At 48.5% G+C, this 17096-nt stretch overlaps 1 protein-coding gene across 1 annotated transcript; it reads right to left on the reverse strand.

Moving 5' to 3' along the window:
- Positions 1-3280: 3280 nt before the first annotated feature.
- On the reverse strand, positions 3281-5912 carry LOC114221898 (alpha-1,3-mannosyl-glycoprotein 4-beta-N-acetylglucosaminyltransferase-like protein MGAT4E). The gene is made up of 3 exons (XM_088017187.1): positions 5751-5912; positions 5306-5399; positions 3281-4431 (listed from the first exon to the last, which is right to left on the reverse strand). Exons 1-3 carry the CDS (start codon positions 5910-5912, stop codon positions 3281-3283), a joined length of 1407 nt encoding a protein of 468 aa, XP_087873313.1.
- Between the last annotated feature and the right edge of the window lie 11184 nt (positions 5913-17096).

Here is a 17096-nt window from a genome sequence, read left to right on the forward strand (position 1 = left end):
AGATTCCCCACCGAGCAGGGAGCCCGATGCGGGACTCGATCCCGGGACTCCAGGATCATGACCTGAGCCGAAGGCAGTCGCCCAACCAACTGAGCCACCCAGGCACCCTTGTTGTTGTTTTTTTAAATAACTGCTTTATGGAGATTTAACTCATATACCATAAAATTCACTTTTTTTTTTTTTTTTTGAGAAAGAGAGAGAGAGCGCAAGCAAGGGTTGGGGCAGAGGGAGAGGGAGAGAGAGAATCTCAAGCAAGGTCTATGCTCAGCATGGAGCCCAATGCAGGGACTCGATCCCACAACCCTGAGATCATGACCTGAGCTGAAATCAAGAGTCAGATGCTTAACTGACTGAGCCACCTGGGCTCCCCAAGTTCACCTTTTAAAGTACACAATTCAATAGTTTTTAGTATATTCACAGAGTTGTGCAACCATTACCACAATCAATTTTAGAACTTTTTTTTGTTTTAATTTGTCAGAGAGAGAGAGAGAGCACAAGCAGAGGGAGCAGGCAGAGGGAGAAGCAGGCTCCCCGCTGAGCAAAGAGCCTCATGTGGGACTTGATCCCAGGGCCCTGGGATCATGGCCGGAGCCGAAGGCAGATGCTTAACCCACTGAGCCACGCAGGCACCCTGAACTTATAACCTTAAGATCAAGAGTTGCACACTCTACTGACTGAGCTAGCCAGGTGCCCCTAATTTTAGGACAGCCCCTAATTTAGGACATTTTCATCACTATAAAAGACACCCATTAGAAGTCATTTTCTTTCTTTTTTTTTTTTTTTTAAGATTTACTAATTTGAGGGGCGCCTGGGTGGCTCAGTCATTAAGAGTCTGCCTTCGGCTAGGTCATGATCCCAGGGTCCTGGGATCGAGCCCCATATGGGGCCCCCTGCTCCGCGGGAAGCCTGCTTCTCCCTCTCCCACTCCCCCTGCTTGTGTTCCCTCTCTCACTGTGTCTCTCTCTGTCAAATAAATAAATAAAATCTTTAAAAAAAAAGATTTATTAATTTGAGAGAGTGAGAGTGTGCAAGCGGGGGAAGGGGCAGAGGGAAAGGGAGAGGGAAAGAATGCCAAGCAGACTCCCTCCTGAGCAGAGAGCCCAATGTGGGGCTCCATCTCACCACCCTGAGATCATGACCTGAGCCGAAATCAAGCATTGGGCACTTAACTGACTGAGCCACCCAGGCGCCCCTAGACGTCATTGTCCATTTCCCTTTTTCTTAGCCCTGGCTATTAATCTACTTCGGTTTCTATGGATTTGCTTAGTCTGGACATTTCCTATATATGGAATCCTATGATATGTGGCCTTTTGTGACCGATTTCTTCCATGTAGCATATATCAGTACTCCATTCGTTTTTATGGCCAACTACTGTTTCATTGTATGGATATATACTTCAAACATGTAGATTGTTTTCACTTTTTGGTCATTATGATACTGCTATGAACATTCGTCTTAGCATGGCTATAAGTTTCATTTTCCTGAGTATAGACCTAGGAGTGGAATTGCTGGATCACACGGTAATCTGTTGAACATTTTGAGGAACTGCTAAACACTTTCCCATTTGATCGTGTCCTGTGAAGTACCAAAGTTTTTGATTTTGATAAAGTCCAATTATCTATTCTTTGATTGTTGATGCTGTTGGTGTCATATCCTAATATACCATTGCCTAATCCAAGGTCACAGTGATTTACACCTTATATTTTCCTCTACGAATTTTTTAGTGTTTGCTCTTACATTTAGGTCTATGATCCATTTGGGGTCAATTTTTTATATGGTGTGAAGTAGGGGTCTAACTTCATTCTTTTGCATGTAGATATTCGGTTGTTCCAACACCGTTTGTTGAAAAGACTCTTCTTTCACCCATTGAATTGTCTGTGGTCCTTCTCAAGCTGGTCATCTCTTCTGTGGCTTCATCTTCTGCCCCATCCCTTCTCCAGCTTGCACTCCATCTCCTGTCCCTCTAAATGGTTTGTGTTTTCCCAAATGAACCATGTCCTTTCTCACCTCTGGCCTACTTCTCGGCATGCTGTTTCTTTCACTGGAAAAAGCTCCCCGACCTTCTTCCCACATTACCTAGATATCTTCTCTAATTATCGTCAGGTCTAGGCTTAGATACCATATTTTCCAAGAAGCCTTTCCTAAGCCCCCAAGAATATTTTAGGAAGAGCAGGTCTGGGGCACCTGGGTGGCTCAGTCGGTTAAGCGACGGCCTTCGGCTCAGGTCATGATCCCGGAGTCCCAGGATCGAGTCCCGCATCAGGCTCCCTGCTCAGCGAGGAGCCTGCTTCTCCCTCTGACCCTCCCCCCCTCATGCTCTCTCTCTCTCTATCTCATTCTCGCTCTCTCAAATAAATAAAATCTTTAAAAAAAAAAAAAAAAAGGAAGAGCAGGTCTGTGCTTCCAAAAGACCACGTACTTAACCCTGACAGGGGCTTTTTTTGTGTGCCTGGCACATCGTAGGCACTCGATAAGTATCTGAGGAATGAATGAATCCCAGAAGTCAAGGAAGAAGGCTGTTTCAAGAAGGAACGCTTGTTAGTATTGTGTATTGCTGCGGAGTTTAGGGGAATGAGCTCTGAAAAAATGCAACTGGGTTTTGACTACTTTTGTCACTACGAATAGGGAAGAGTTTCAGTAGTATTGTGGATGTAGAAGCCAGTGGGGGAGTTAAGGAGTGAATTGCTGATGAGAAAGTGAAGTTTTAATTACAAACTACTTATGTCCAAGTTTTGTTTGTGAGGAAAGGATAAAATAGACGGGCGCTATGAAACAGCTTAAAGGGATAGAGTTAAGGGCTTAGTTTTATTGCTATCAGTCCATCTGCCGCTTTCCTGAATTTCAGAGAATTTGACTTCTAATGAGAGTCACTTTCTTGCCTTCTTATATCAATTTTAGGGACACCCCAGGATTTCCCCATTTACCCTCCTACTACCACATTACATTCCCCCCACCTCTGACTATGTGTCAACATGGGAGTGTGTATATGTACACCCTCTGTGCTGATCTCAGCATCCCAAAAATCTAACCATTCTGGGATTGACCCAGGCCTTTCCCCAAGTTGGGTTAAGCTATATCTGCTCCCAGAAAAAGATATCCTATAAGAATCACTTGTCTGGGTAGAAAAAGGAAGGAACCGGTCTCTTAACATCATGGTGGCACCAAAGGAACCATAGAGTCTTCTCTCTCCGCCCCTCATTCCCTGACATCTCCCCTATGTCAGTCAGATAGGCTGGAATGGAATGGCTTCAAGACTTTAATTTTTTACACTGTTACTGATTTACCTCCAACTCCGAGCTGCTTCCATATCTTTGGCATTTTGCTCCCAGAGGTAAATGTGCCTGATTATAAGACCGCCAACCTGATCAGCCTTCACCACCAGCCTTACACAGCTCACATTGTGCCCCATCCTTTTCAGAAATATCTCCTGATTTATCTGCCCTTCGAAGAGATGGCCCAGCAAGGTGAAGCTGGTACAGTATTGAGGCACTCCCTCGGGGTCGTAGCCCAGCTCCACTTGCCCCTTCTTCAGGGCGTACTTTCCATCCACGATGGTGCCTGTCAGTACTTGCACTTTGCTCAAGTTCGCCGGATGGTTCAAAATGACTGTCAGGTGGTTCCCTGCACTAACATTGTGGGTCCAGAAGAATGACTCGTCCAGGGTGTAGGCTTCCCAGGGGAAATGAACATCAAAAACCTTCATATCCGTGAAAATGGCTCCAGGTGGGTTGTCAGGAACATAGGGGTTCTTTTTCTGAACTGGTGTGGCCTTCTGGGTGTCGTTAGAGATGTGGTAGGAGAACCTGTGGTAGAAAAGGAAAGGTCTGCAGATGATTGGGTTTTTCTGAGCTAGGAGGGTACGGAAGTGGGGGATCAGCCTGTCAAGGGGCTTCTCCTTGTAGAAAAGGAGTAAGAAATGGGCCAGGAGTGGGAGGTCCTTGCTGTGGAAGAGTTTGCCAAGGATGCCCGTATTAGAGAACTCCAGTAGCACCCATGGGTTGGACCTCATGGTGTTCACCTTCCAATGAATGTGGGTGATAAAGTCGGGGGCAGAAAAGACATTGTCCTCCAGTAACAGGAAGTATTCAGAGAGCCTTGTGGCAAAGCTCATGAGGAAGGCGTGATCTATATTCTGCTTAGAGTAGAATTCCCCATGATGGGCCTCCTTCCTCATGTCATCCATGGAGGGGTAGGCATCAGGCGGAGCATGGATCAGTAGCAGCTGCCCTGCCAAGATCTGTGGGCTGAAGAGGGTTGAAATATGGAGAACGGTTTCTCTGAGCCTGGCGAGGTCAGAATGTGCCAGGTGGACCAGCACCGTGAGACGTTTCTGCTCAATCTTAGAGGAAGCACGGAACAGAGAGACCAATGTGTACAAGAGGCTTCTTTGATCTGGTTGTGGCACTGAGGAGATGCCCACTGTCAGCCATGCTAAGGAGAGGCCAAAGAGGGACAATTGTCAGTGTACACTGGGTTGGTGGTAAAGGTGGTCAGAGGGCTAGGGGTTGGGATGCTCTCTGGGACCTTCTCTGTTTCTTTCTCTCCTCTCCTATTTCTATTCCATGCTCTCTTTTGGTAGAGGGGATGCTTAGATAATTGCGAACCAGAATGTGGTCCTTAGTCCAGTAACATCAGTCTCATCTGAAAGCTTATTAGAAATGCAGAATCTGGGTTCCTAGATAAACAGAATCTGCATTTTAACAGTATCACCAAGAACTTAATGTGCATGTTTAAGTTTGAAAAGCACTAAGCTAGGCGATACTGAGTCCCCGTGGGTCCCTTTGTGTCTTCTTTGAGCCAGAATTTTGTAGCACATGGCTTAGGTGCTCAGTAAGTATTAGCTAATATTATAGATATTATCATTCTTTTTGTTTTATCCAGTTCATCTTCCCAAAGCTCACCTTTAGGTGAAAGGAAAAGCAGTTCTTCATAAGTCAGGAACCCCAGGTTCCTGTCCCAGTTCTGCCACTGACTGTGTGAACTTGGGCAAGTCCCTTCCCTCCGGAGCTTAGATCCTGATCCACAAAACTCGGGGATTTGGACTATGACTCTAAGGCCCCTTCTAACCCAGATGTTCTCTAAACCAGCAATTCTGCTTTCCTGTAACAATTATCTTTTCCCTTCTTCTTCTTCATTCCTGATATATAAATGTCATGGTGGGGAGAGACTTGTCTGTCAGATTCAAATGTTCCTGGGCACAGCCCTGCCTTTTCTCTCTCCCTTCTTTCTTTCCTTCCCAACTACCTTACTTCTCTTGATGTTCCTACTTTCCCTAGGATCCCCCATTCTCCTCCTTGGAACTCACTTTTTCTTCTCTGCTGAATTGTTTTAAAATATTCGAAGGTAAGATTCTGCCAGTCTTCTAATGGTCTCGGGTCTTTCCTTTTGTCATAATTGTCCTCCTAGAGCATTGACAAAAGGCAAAACATGTACCTCCTTTCATAAAAAGAATAGGGTTTAGCCCCTAGAGCCTTCTCATAAGCTTTTCCAGGAAAGAGAGGGAATGGATCACCCTCCCCAGAGTGAGCCCAGCACATTCGCAGGATGTCTGACCACTGGCCAAAGTATGGAGGGCTCCAGCTCTATTTGCTCTCTTCCTTACCTTAACAAATGTTGGGGGTGGGAATGCAGCTTCTTTATGGACCGACGGGTCCAAGTTCATATCCCAACTCCCTTTGGAGCTTCCTGCTCTCAGGTGAAAAGGTACAGGTGCTTTGAGAAACTACCTGTTCACACCATTCCCACCCTACATCCTCAGTTCCCACACGGAGAGCAAGGGTTGCTACCTGGCCTTTGATAGCCATCACGTTTTGATCATCTTCAATTTCCTCAGGGACTTTCAAAGTGATGAAGAGCCACAGGAATCCGATGCCCACAGACGTTATGAAGCAGCGCCTGACGGGACACCGCATGGTGTCTGTGGGGCGTGGTTCCTGTAGCAAGAAGTCAACATGGACAGCAGCTGGGCACTCTCGCCATTTGTCCATGCCTAGAACTTCTTCGTCCTGTGGAAGCTTTCCCCCACACAATCCCCCATATTCTATCCTTCCTCCTCCTCGTTGTTAACTTATTTCCAAAGCCTGCCTTTTTATCTGAGCTGGGAACCCGATGGAATATAATAGCCTTATTCCCTAACTAAAGAAAGAATATCACCTGCCCTGTGAATTCTGCTGCCTTCTCTTTATAGGTTTGTTCGGAGATTCAGCTTTCCCAAAGTTTTCCCTTCTCGAAATGATGAAGGTCAGCTGGGGCTTCAGTGATGAACCCTTTGATCTTGGAGAACAGATGCTACCACCTACCCTTGCTATTTTAAAAAGCAGTCAGTTTATTAAAATAGCTGAACTTGAAGTATTGCTAAATGCTAGGCAATTTGGTGCCTTTCTTACCTTTTAATAAAGGATATCCTTAATTTATTCCCATCTTTAATCCTACTCACATACCTTGATCAGAACATGATTCTGTTAGAGTGAAAAAAAAAATTCTTTTGTAAATGTTGGGCTTTGGACTTCAGGCTAATTCAGCCTCAAAAGCACTTGTCTACCACTTTCTTCCTCTGTTTCAGTGTCTTTTCTCTAGTGAGAATGTGTTTCCCTGATTGTTTCTAAATGATCAGAGGAAAGGCTTTAATATGCCTCGTCACCTGCTCTTGATTCTTTCTCTCTATGTTCAGTACACAAAAGAAAAGAAATGGTAGTCGGTAATTTTTGTGTTCCTGAGGCTGTAATATTCTCGAATCTCCCTGTTTTCTGGATCCTTGCCAGTGCAGGGTTTCCACAGAGGTTAACGTGCTTCTCTCCCTTAACTATTTAGCTTTTTGGTAAGAGTTTATTTTATTTTATTTTGTTTTATTTATTTATTTGACAGAGAGAGACAGCTAAAGCAGGAACCCAAGCAGGGGTAGGGGAGAGGGAGAAGCGGGCCTCCTGCCGAGCAGGGAGCCCGATGTGGGGCTCGATCCCAGGACCCTGGGATCATGACCTGAGCTGAAGGCAGACGCTTCACGACTGAGCCACCCAGGCACCCCTTTGGTAAGAGTCTAAATGTAAAACTTATACATGGTAGGAAGGCTTCACAGAGTAAACTTTTCTTACCTGGTTTCCTTAAGCCAAGACTTCAAATCACTTAGGTGATTCAGATACAAACCACTTGATGTCAAAGAGATCGGCTTCTTTTCTCCAGAACGTAAATACAAGGATACATATCCGGATTAAAAGGCTTTCCAGTGACAGCTGATGGAGTTCACTGCCACAGCCATAGCTCCGTTCTCCTCTGCCCCTCCTGGGTCACTTACCAGTCACGGCCGGAGGACCGCCCTCTTGTAGCTCTCTGAGTTCCACAGACGTCTGGAAGAGGCAGGAGAGAGGAAGAGAGAGCTGGGGTGCAGGGACCAATCACTCCAGGCGCAATGACAGAGAGGCTGAGGCCAGCAAAGCAAGTCTTCTAGCTTTGAGCCAAGACCCCTCTGTGATGTTACTCCTGTTCCCCTCCACCTTACTGCCCCACCATCAGGGCAGGTACAGGACTTACTAGGGCGCGGGTGCGCGCTTCAGAACTGGGAGCTAATATTCATTCCAAAGACCAGCATCGGCATCTTTTAACAGAAAAGAGATGCCAAGAACTATCAAACCTCCCCGCCGCCATGCCCTCCACTTCCCTGAACCTGAGCACCATACTGCCCTCTTCCAGTGGTTGTGCCCTGACTCCCACCCCCTCTCACCGCCTCAGGTGCTTCACCCCTGCAACAACCCTCTTTCTCTTCTGCATTACTCTCTTTCTCCCTCTCTGCTGGACTGTTCCCGACATCTTGACAAGGAGCTCCCCTCTGTCCGGGTGGGAAAGAAGGCAAAAAGCAAGATCCCGCTCTAAATTCATGGTCTCTCTGAATCCTGCCCATTCCTTTGCAACCCTAGCACGGCAAAACTCCTTGAAAGCCTTGTCTCTATTATGTTGCCCCACTTCGTGATGTTTTCTTTCCTCTTATTCAACCTCTCTGCAACTTTTTTTTTCATATTTTATTTATTTGACAGAGAGAGACAGAGCAAGAGCAGGAACACAAGCAGGGGGAGTGGGAGAGGGAGAAGCAGGCTCCCTGCCGAGCAGGGAGCCCGATGTGGGGCTCGATCCCAGGACCCTGGGATCATGACCTGAGCCGAAGGCAGACGCTTAACGACTGAGCCACCCAGGCGCCCCCTCTTTACAACTTTTGACATGGTTGACTACTGCCTCCTCCTTGAAACACTTTCTTCCCTGACATCATTCTTGCCACACTGATTGTCCTGTCTGTTTCCTTCCTGACTCATCCTCTTCCCAGGCTGTCCTTGTTAGGAGTGTCCTAGGGCTCTGTCCTTGGCTCTCTTCTTCCTACACGCTCTCCCTAGGTGTTCTTACCCAGTCCCATGGCTTTAAATATGATATATATGTGTGTGTGTGTAACTATATACATATATACGGTCCATGTATATATATTTATAGATGTGTACACATTATTCCATATCTACAGGCTTAAACATATACAAGCCTGTGGGTATATACATACATATACGTACACACTGCTAACCCGGGCTTGATCTTATCTGCAGCTCTGACCCCTTGTTCTGAGCTCCAGATACCTGACTATTGAACGTCTCCGTTTGGATGAATAAGAGGTATCTCAGCTTTAACAGAGTCAAAACAGAACCACAGATTCGACGTACCTCTCCAATCTCTTCCTCCCCGAGTTTTCCCCATCTCAGTCAACAGTACCACCCTTTGCCCATTTACTCAGGGGAAGAATCGACAAGTCATCCTTGATGCCTCTCTCTTTAACACTCTACATTCAATCTAATTAGTTCTGTTACCTTTTCCTTCAAAATGTATCCCCAGCATGACCTTTACTCACCCACCTCTATGGCTACAACATGAGTCTGGGCCACTGCAATGCCTGTCTGGACTATTGTAATCACCTTCTAATTGGCTCCTCACCTCCACCCCTGTTCTCCTGCAATCTATTCTCCATGTGGCAGAGAGACCTTTTACTTATTTCTTTATTTTTTAAAGATTTACTTATTTTAGAGAGAGAGTGTGTGTGGCAGGTGGCAGGGAGCAGAGGGAGAGGGAGAGAGAATCCCAAGCAGAGTCCCCGCTGAGCCGGGAGCCTGACTTAGGGCTCAGTCCCACCACCCCGAGATCATGACCTGAGCCGAAATCAAGAGTTGGACACTCAACTGACTGAGCTACCCAAGCGCCCCCAGAGAGACCTTTTAAAATTGTAAATCAAATGCTATCCCTTCCTGGTCTACAGTTCTCCAAAGGCTTGCTGTTGAAAGTAAGATGAAATCCAAACTCCAGAATCCAAACTCCGGACCATGGCCTACAAGATCCTGTCTGGTCTAGCCCTCTGCCTGCCTCTGACTTCATCTCCCCCTACCCGCTGGCTTTTTTGGGGGGAGGGGTGTCATCCCTTGGATAATCCTAGCTTTTTGTCTCTGTATATGGTACTCTTCCTCTTGGAGCTATTCTCTGTAGACTTTCCAAGCTTCCCAACGTTCAGATTTGAGCCAGATGTTCTTCCTGCCTCAGGTCACTGTGCCTACAGTACCTACTCACCACCTCTCCCACCCAGCCTCCCATCACTCTATCATGTGTTCTGTTTTCTTTAGCATTTATTTGTGCCAGAAGCTGTCCTACCCATAGGTGTTTATTGTCCATCTCTATCCACTGGACTAGAGCATAAGCTCTTGAAGGGCAGGGACTTTGTTTTATTCAATGCTATGTTTACAGTGCTTTTCCTGGTAGTTGGGCTGGAGAACATGCTCCACAAGTATTTATTAGCTCACTAATTATCAGGCATTGTGTGATAATGGTGAAGGATCATGTATTTTTTCAATAAACACTGTGCTAGGTGCCAGGACCGTGCAGTATGCCAGAGAAGGGCAATGTGTGGCTGATGGGTAAGAGCGCCGGTTCTGGACTCAGACAGCCTGGCAGAATCTGGTTCTGCTAAACTTATTGGCTGTGTAAACTTAGCTAAATGACTCAGCCTCTCTGAACCCCAATTCCTCATCTAGAAAATGAAGATAATCGTGCCTATTCTCAAGAGTTCTTATGAGGATTTTGAGATCATTCACACAAAAATGCCTAGCACATAGCTAGCATGCAGTAAACGTTAGCTTGTTTATTATAAGGAACACCTACCGTTTTCAACCATGACAGCACTGTCATTTATTTATTTATAGAGTGAGGGAGGGGCAGAAAGAATCCTAAGCAAGTTCCATGCCCAGTGCAGAGCCCGATGCGGGGCTCGATCTCACGACCGAGATCATGACCAGAGCCAAAATCAAGAGTCGGATGCTTAACCAACTGAGCCACCCAGGCGCCCCAATGCGGTCGGTCTTCTTTTCCCTCACATTTGGGAGAGCCATCTTACTTTAATTCCTAAACCTTCACCCCAGTTTTCCTTTTAGATTCTTACACTGATGCACAGCACTTTGAGGACCTTTCCGTATCTTGTCATTTGATTTCCACTTCTCTGAGGGCTTTAGAGGAGGCAAAAAATGGAGGGAGGGGGAAAATAAATATTGAAAAGCACTGACACCAGGTCCCTCATTAGCACTGCAGTTATGGGTAGGCCATCTATGACACCGACACCGTGACTGCTGCCAAGGTACGTGCTGGGTGTGGGCTCCGGACTTGGCTGGAAGTCAGAGTTCTCTAAGCCTGGGAAAGTGAACCTGACCCACGGGATAGGGATGGGGCAGGAGCCCCCCTCCATTCCAACAGTTCTCTGGGTACCTCAGCGAGTGCTCCCTTGGCAACCTTTGTTCTTTCTGAAGGTCTGAAGTTCATCATTCCACGGGCATCTCCAGGGCAGGTGGCCCCACACAGCACACAGTGATCACAAGCTCATTTGATTGGCCCACACACTGTTTTTTAAAAATCTGTTTGAAGATCAAATATTTATTTATTTATTATTATTTTTTTAAAAGATTTTATTTATTTATTTGATGAAGAGAGTGAGAGAGCACAAGCAGGGGGAACAGTAGAGGGAGAGGGAGAAGCAGGCTCCCCACCAAGCAGGGAGCCCAATGCGGGGCTCGATCCTAGGACCCTGGGATCACGACCTGAGCCGAAGGCAGACGCTTAACCATCTGAGCCACCCAGGCGCCCCTTATTTATTATTATTTTTAAAGATTTTATTCATTTATTTGACGGAGAGAGACACAGCGAGAGAGAGAGAGCACAAGCAGGGGGAGTGGGAGAGGGAGAAGCAGGCTTCCTGCTGAGCAGGGAACCCGATGCGGGGCTCGATCCAGGACCCCAGGATCATGACCTGAGCTGAAGGCAGCTGCTTCACCGACTGAGCCACCCAGGTGCCCCTGAAGATTAAATATTTAAACATGAGGGGAGCTTGTATAAAAACCTAGACTTTTGGCTTCTCTGGAAAATTGCAACTTGTTGCCACCCTAGCCTGATGGGTGATCACCTGTTACTTCTGCCCCCCTCGAGGCATATGAGTCCTTGGCCACTGCTCCAAGTCAGGTCTTGGAAGACTGGAAGACTATGTTAGATCCCGGTCTTATACTGGGCACCCATTTGGGCTAAGGTGCTAAAAAGATGAGGCACAAAATCATCCCTGGGGTTGAAGTCTCATGGGCATGGGTAGGAAGAAAATGAATAGAAGGTTGCAGACAAGTGAATGATAAATAATGAAAAACAAACTGAAGAGGGAAGAGACGATGACCGATTTTGAATACGATGTGGACAATGTTCTGGAGGACTTACAGAAGACGTGGGGTGGGGTTGGGGGAAGAGACAGTGGCCAAAATTCAAGATTAGATGGGTATGAGTAGAGAAAACTCCCTGCTTGATCTGTATCATCTTGAAAGCTGCCCAAACAGCAGGAAAAACTGAGCCGCAGAGCACCCTTTTTCAAATGGAGGGTCACAATCCATTAATGGGTTATACAACCAGCCTTGTGGGTCTCAATCAGCATGGAAGCACGTCACTGTGTGAGGGCGAGTACTGTTTTGTGACACTTGGATTGTTTTGTGAAACTCTTGGGATAGAAACAAAAGTCCTGGAGATCACAGTCGAAGTGTGAAGCCCGGGGAGAGAATGGAAGCCTGTTGGCAGGTGAAGGGGCGGCTGGTGGTGAGAGTCTGTGTTCCGGTTCCTCAGCTCTAGAGAAATCAGCTTGGTGTTTGGGGAAGATCAAAGGCTCTAGAATCACCATTCCAGTCCTGGCTCTTTTATTGGCTCATTAACCTTTCTGGGTCTCAACTCCCCCCCTGAAAAGCAGTGCCACTAATTGCCACCTACTTCACCGTGTTGATATGTCTGAGAGATTCCGAATTACTCCCAGCCGCTCGCCCTGTCTCATTCATGCTAGCACAGTATTTCTAGTTGGTCACATTTCACCACTTCCTGCCAGGGGAGAGAAGAAAGGGAATTAGCCTCTAGCATTTAGTGTGTGTGTCTGACCCTGTGCTGGTCACTCAACCGGATTTGGCGGAACACTGTGCATTTCAAATGAGCATGGTAGATTGGGTAGTGCTCCCTGAAGTTCTGACATAATTCTTGTAGAAGTCATTTTCTTCCTGTTGGAAGACTTTCATCCCGGATATAGAGAATTCCAAACATTCCAACTATCCAAGGCCATACAGTGTGCTGAGGGGGACGCCTCCGTCCAGAGACCTGAGTTGGGGGCGGTGGCGCTGCAGGATGAACAGGGAACATGAGTCTCCCTCTCTGCCTTTCCGCTTCTCTTCTCAGCACAAGGTTGTTCCACAGGAGTCCAGGGCCTCTGAAGTGGTCCAACCAGAAAAGGAGGAAACACCCTGAAGCTGTAGTGAGGATACCTCTGCCCCTCCGCACCCCTACGGGCAGGGCTGGCCACACCGTGGGAACTGCCCCACTTGCCAGTGTCTGTTGGAGGCTCCCTGGGAAGGGGGCCCGGACGAGGGTCAACCAAAGCCCTGAACCCTGGATCCCCATGGGCTGAGTCAGCAGAGAAGGGATCCCAGGACTGGAGAGGAAAAGGAGGTGGGGAGGGGGAAGAGGTATTTAGTTATCAGGTGTCTCCCCAGGATCCAGACCCAGCTTCCCCGGAGAAATAAGCCCAGAGATGAGACCCTTGTCATGGGGTGAGCTGATGCAAAGAGACATCCCCCATAGCTGGGGGTAGGGCAGAGTAGAGAGCAAAGAAGCCCCACACGAGAGACAAGTCCAGTAGAGGAGAAGGGGTTGTTGGTTCCAGGGAAATGTACAGGGCAGGGAATGGGGCAAGATGGATTTATCCCACTACGTGGGCCCCCACCCCGCACATACTGATCTATTGTGAGATCTTTTCCTGCTTCCCCTGGGCAGCCAGATTCTTCTCTCCAGTCCAAAGCTGCATCCTCAGCCAGTCGGAGCCACAGACGCTCAAGGCCTTTTCCCTTCGCCTTCAACAAATATTTGTGGATTTTCTACCACGTGCCTGGTGCCAGCGCTAGAGACCATTACTCCTTCCCTCCAGCGGCTTCCAGCCTGGAGGAGAGCCACGTATAGGGAAAGAGGACAGTGTTAAAGACAAATACCGAGTTATGAGTGCAGTAGGAGATAGTAACGAGACGCTGAGGGAGTACACCAAGTAAATAAAACAGGCAGGCCAAAGAGGCTGCAGCTCATCTCGAGATCTCAGGGTTTGTGGGTTTTCACAGGGGACATCTGACACCAAACATTCCAGGACACCCAAAGTGGTGGGAGAAGGGGAGGGATGGCACTGCGTTGGCGGAGGCGCTGAGACGGACTGTGAAGAGGCTGAGAGGGAAGGCCCGTGCAGTGGGGAAATCGGGGGAAAGGAGAAAGAGGAGACGATCACCAGGGCTGGGAAGGGAAGGGTGGTGGTCGAAGGGGTGCAGTACTTGGAGGGCGCAGATACCGGAGGTCCCGGCGCAAGGCAGGCGCACCGCCGACACCGGGAGCCCTGGCAAGTGGTCGGAGGCGGCGGGCGGCTGAGGGGGTGGAGAGCGGCCCCTACACGTGCGCTACGTGCTGCGCGGGCCGCCGCCCCCTCCCTGGCTGCTGGGGAGTCGGGCCTGCCCCTCATCCCGGAGCCCAGTCCCCCGGCAATGCGCTGGGGACTGGCGGCGGGGGTGGGGGGGTGGGGGAGAGGAAAGTCGCTCCCCCAGTTTGCAACCCTGGAGCGCGGTCGTCCGATAGAGGCGACCGGAAGGAACGCGGGGAGAGCCTCATCACCAGGCGGGCGGATCTAGGGGCGAAGGCTGCAGATCTGGGGCGCAGGCCGGGGGGCGGGGTAGGATCGCGCAGGTTCGGGGAGTGAGGCCTGGGGAACAAGGGAGCCGGCTGAGGATGGAGGCCCTTAGGAATGTGTCCAAAGGCCCTGGGGCTGCACGAATAGGGGTGGTTTGGGGGACGGAGGCCCGGGTGGGGCGGAGTGTTGTCCAAGAGTAAGGAGGGGGTTCCTGGAGACGTGGCACTCCGAGCGGGGCTTGGTTCCGCTTCGGCCGCCTGGGTTCCGACCCTGCTCTCCCCCGGGAAGCCAGACCGAACCCCGCCCAGGCCTCGTACCCGGGCCTCTGGGAGCTCCAGCCCAGGGACCTTCGGGCCGGGGTTGCCCAGGTCCGGCCTCTGGGGCGTCCGGCCAGCCCCAGACGAGACAATGCGGCCCGGGCCCCGCCCCCGGAGGCTGATGCGGCCCCGGCCGCGGCCAATCACCGCCTGTGGCTAGGCTCTTTAAAAAAAGAAGAGCCGGCCGCGGTGTGGCTGTCAGCTGGGGAGGGATCCCTCCGCCCATGTAAACACACATCATAAAGGGCAAGGGAAGCGTCTTCTGCGGGGCGCGGGGGGGAGTTGTCGCCTTCCCGGAGAGCTTTCTGGGTCCCTAGGTTCCCCTCACTACCCTGGCAACCGCCCCCTCCCTCAACGTCACATCGGGTCCGTGGGGAGCCAAACAGCTGCTGCCAGATCTGGGAGCAACAGAATCTCATCACTTAGGGTCACTACCGGAAATGGAGAGAGCTTGGGAGTTGGGAGCGTGAGGGAGTCCTAGTACACGGCCGAGGATTGGGAAAGCTTTTCCTAGGCTGGTTCTTCCAATGCACCTCAGTTAAGTATTAGTCATTACTGATATATGTATAGAATTTTTCCCAAAGTTACACCTATCCGGGTTGAAGAATGCCAATGTTAAGTGTGAAAATAGCCTTAACGCTCTCCCAGGAAAGAGCACATGACAGGAAATCAACTGCAGCAAGACCCTCAAAATCATACACACCCACGGCAAAGAGCAACAATGATTTTTCTCCCCCAACATTTTATTATGAAAAATTTTCAAATATTCAGCAAAGTTAAAAGAATTCTGCAGCAAATTCCTCTAGACCCACCGTTTAGGTTCTACCATTAACATTTTATTATAACTTACTATATCTCGTATCTATCTTACAGTGATGACTTTTTCTCCAGTAGGATGCCGGCTGCCCCTTGGCTTAAGTCTCTGTTGCAACGGGGAGACAAACAGGCTCACCTAGGTTCGAAACCCTAGAGAGCTAAGAAAAGCAGTACCTTCTGTAAGGACTTTTTGAACTCTTTTGGGGCCAAGTACCTTGGGGAAGAGTTTATTGAAGAGGAAGCTTCTCCCCTCCCCTCTTAAAATTGAAGATTCCTTGAGGATAAGGGAGACTTCTTTCCTCTAGGTGAAACTGAAAGCAGAGCTAGGACTAATGTTGACCCAAACAGTACTTTCATGGGTTTGGCTGCTTTTTGGATAAGAGAGATCTTTTTGGTGTTGAGGTCCTACTTGTTGAATTTCCTCTCTCCCCTTTTCTGGGCAGGACACTAGGCACTCATCCTGCCCCCGCGCCCCAAAAGTGTTCATATCTCTTAAAGTTACTTAACCTCTGTGTGCCTCCATTGCTTCCTCTGCAAAATGAACCTAATAGCAGTACCTACCCAGCAGGATGGTAGTAGGTTCAATGAGCACAACAGTGCTTTACACACAGTAAGCATTAAATAAATAATGGTTATCACTCATATGCCAAAAGCTCCAGATTTACATCTCCACTTTTGATCTCTCCTCTTCAGATTTATACTATTCAGCCTGTTAAATATTTCCGAGTGTACCAAAGAAAACTCAAACTCAAGATATTCAGAACGTATCCAGAAGTGAACACATTATCTCCCTCTTCATACTGATTTCTCATGTATATGATCTAGGGGAATTTCGCAGCAATGCCAACGGGCCAAGCAATCATTCAGGCACGTACCTTAGACACCTGAATGATCCTCCATACCTTACTGTCCCTCCCCAGTTTATCAGAGTCCTAATTTCATCTCCTACATTTGCATCCCTTCTTGCTAATGAATAGCACCACTGCCTTAATTTAGGCACCATCGTTTCTCATCTAGATTATTTTTAGTCTTTTGCTTCTCTCACAACCACCGCGTTCTTATATTGCTCAAGGATCACTCTTTTCCCTGCAACACCCCTCTTTCCAAAAGATAGTCTCTATCACTCGTTAGCTGTACGAATTTGGGCAAACTGCTTTTAACCTGTGCCTCACTTTCCATTTGTAAAATGGAAATAAGAGTATCAGTCTCAGAGGGTTGTTGTGTAGATTAAATGATTAATCATGCAAAGCACTTAGAACAGTGCCCAGGATATGCAAGTCCTCAAGTGTTGGCTTATTATTAACATTGTAACTATTGTTTTCTCACCTCCATTTTGTTCTTACTCTCAAACCGTTCCCCCTACCTAGAAAATCCTTCTCCATTATGCCAAATACCTTCTGCCCCTCCCCAGGTTTTACTAAGTGTATGTACTTCTATCATGGCACCCACCACAGTGTACTGACATGATTGAAATAGTCCATTCATGTGTCTGATCTTCTCCACCAGAGTATTAACTTCTTGAGGGAAGGGACTCTGGCACGTAGTAAATGGTCAATAAATATTGGCTCAACTGGACCGCAAGGATCAACTCCATCCCCAGGCTGAAGGCCCCGGCCCCGCCCGATTCGGGGGCGGGGCCGAGAGCTCGGCGCGGGGGGTGAGTGGGGGTGGGGGTGGGACTCTTTTTCCTCGCCGTGGCGGCGGAGGCGCACGGCGTGGGTTAGCGGCAA

The sequence above is a fragment of the Eumetopias jubatus genome, unplaced genomic scaffold, assembly GCF_037043125.1.
Source record: "Eumetopias jubatus isolate StellerSeaLion01/CBP00866 unplaced genomic scaffold, mEumJub1_p1.0 scaffold_12, whole genome shotgun sequence".
Lineage (NCBI taxonomy): Eukaryota > Metazoa > Chordata > Mammalia > Carnivora > Otariidae > Eumetopias > Eumetopias jubatus.